The following is a 2,692-nucleotide window of genomic DNA, read 5'->3' on the forward strand; positions in this document are numbered from 1 at the left end:
ATTCTAACTTTTCCTGTCTTAAAGTCCAAGTCTGCCCAATCACCCCTTTATACAATCTCCTCTTTGCAGCCATTCACAGATGTCTATTTCTTATGATACATGTTAACCCCCCAAGGCATTGACTTGCTTCTCCCAATCTACAAATTACCTCTACCTCCACCACTCCTTTTCCTAATACATACGACCACAAGTACCTAACGCTATCCAATTCCCCCAGCCTTTCTCCTTTAAAACTTAATTCCAACTCATACCATCTCTACCCTTGTACATATCTTGTTTTTACCAACATTTACCTTCAACTTTCTCATATCGTATACCTTCACAAACTTTGTCACTAACTCCCTTAACAACCATCTAATCCTGCTACAAGTGCATTATCGTCAGCAAACAACAACTGGTTCACCTCCAATATTTTCTCCATTTCCTTTAACAATCCCCAGTCTCCTACCCATTACCCTCACCTTTGCCTCTCGCACCACTCCATCCGTGTACACATTAAACAGCCACGGCAACATGACACATCCCTAACGCAGTATCACAATTACCTTAAAATACTTGCTCTCTCTATTTCTCATTCTAACACAAGCTTTACTGCTCTCTTAATTTTTTACTGCCATTTACAAGTTTCCCCCGATCCAATATATCTGCAAAAATGCCCACACTGATTTTCTCTCTACCCTGTCATATATATTTTCCAAATCCGTAGGTCCCAACAAACATCCTTAACTTTTTGTAAAGGTTTCTCACATATCTATGTATTCCTATTATTCTTTGTATATTGTCTTTGTATACTAGGATCAATAAGTGGAACCCATCTAAAAAACTTAGGAGATATGATGAATAGATTAAAATGTATACAACTTAAAGACAAGAAACTATGCAGCTCTTTACAAATGTTCCGAGAAATGGAGCACTAGACACTATAAAATGAGTAACAAAAAGGATAGATGACAGTAAGCTACCCATTCCAAAACTAGATTATTTACAAATAATCTCATTATGCATTAACTTCGACCCCTTCACATTCAACCAAGTAGAATAAAGACATCACCACGGTCTTCCTATAGGGTCACCATTTGGTGCGATAGCTGCAAATCTTTTCTTAGAGACATTAGAAATAGACAATATACAAAGAATAATAGGAAGACACACCACATGACTAAGATATGTAGACGATATATTATTCATAATAATAAACAAGACAACAGATATGTAGACGATATATTATTCATAATAATAAACAAAATAACAAACTTTAAAAATGAAAATAGCATTGTGCACAAAATTCCCTATACTGGATGTGATCAATCGTACTATGGAGAGAGTGGACAAGGAATCACAAAACGGACACAACGACACAAAAATGACGTTAGATCACATAGAACCACTAACTCACATAGACAAAACAGGACACCTACCGAATTGGAAAGACAGAAATATTACACCAAGGACTCAACAAGAATATGAGAAAAGTTATAGAAGTTGCAGAAATTAGTATTGATAATTCTAATAACAACCGAGGAGGATTTATCACATGGTCTCTCCCAGCAGCTTCACTAGCAATCAACGATTGGAGGAGACGAAAAATAAGGAGGAGCTAACAACGTACGTAAGATATATATAAACTTTGTATCTATCTTCTAGATGTAGTACCTTGAAAAAGACTAGAGTGTCAAAGCGTCGGTAATTAAAACTTAAAGTTCTTCTCGTGTTTCCGTTTCCTCTCTGTCCTCATATATATATATATATATATATATATATATATATATATATATACATATATATATATACACATATATACATACATATATATATGTATATACATGTATATATATACATATATATATACAGTATATATATATATATATATATATATATATATATATATATATATATATATATATATATATATATATGGAGGTGAGTTGGCAAAATGAAACGTTAAGGCCAGAGCATGGAGCTTTACCCAGAACCAGACGTTTCGACCTCTTGGGCCTTCCTCAGTGGACTCAGTCCACTGAGGAAGGCCCAAGAGGTCCGCTACTTGCAACTTGGCTGAGGCCCTAGCCAAACGACTAAGGCCATTGGTGGAGAAGTCAGAACGAATGTTAAAGAATTCGATAGATTTTGTTGGTGGATTACGAGGAATAAGCTTGGAAGAAGGAGATATTTTGGTTTCTTTTGACGTTAAATTCATGTTCACTTCTTTGCCACAGGACTTGTTGAAGCAGGCAGCGCTTTCCAAGATTGAAGGGTCGGAGGAATTCCGAGACAATGAAAAACTGTCTACAGAGAAGCTCATGAGTTTAGTCAATTTGTGCTTGGATTCGATCTTATTCAAACTTAGGGAGAAGGTTTACCACCAGGGGATTGGAACCCCTATGGGATCCCCGATTTCTGTGGTCCTGGCAGAGATGGCTATGCAGGAGTTTAAGGAAGAGATGTTGGTTGCGGCACCTGTAACTTTGAAAACGTGGGTGAGATATGTGGATGATGTGTTCGTGATTATGAGGGAGGGGGAGGGGGATTGCTTCCTCAACTTTTTGAATGGGAGGAACGAAGCCATCCAGTTTGAAATGGAGAGGGAAGTGAAAGGACAGTTGCCGTTCCTGGATGTCCTGGTAGCAAGATGTGGGATCAGTTTGACCCCGGGAGTGTATAGAAAGGACACTCATACAGACAGGCTCTTTGA

The 2,692-nt window shown here is 37.4% G+C and overlaps 1 protein-coding gene across 1 annotated transcript in view; it reads left to right on the forward strand.

Annotated features, from left to right (window-relative positions):
- The first annotated feature begins 2,105 nt into the window (after nt 1-2,105).
- LOC143027433 (uncharacterized) overlaps nt 2,106-2,692 on the forward strand; it is a 663-nt gene continuing 76 nt past the window's right edge. Inside the window, exon 1 of the mRNA XM_076188723.1 lies at nt 2,106-2,692. This exon is cut by the window's right edge and continues 76 nt beyond it. Coding sequence (XP_076044838.1) covers nt 2,106-2,692 — 587 coding nt within the window.

The sequence above is a fragment of the Oratosquilla oratoria genome, chromosome 8 (genome assembly GCF_046742065.1).
Source record: "Oratosquilla oratoria isolate Oo_2021 chromosome 8, ASM4674206v1, whole genome shotgun sequence".
Taxonomy (NCBI): domain Eukaryota; kingdom Metazoa; phylum Arthropoda; class Malacostraca; order Stomatopoda; family Squillidae; genus Oratosquilla; species Oratosquilla oratoria.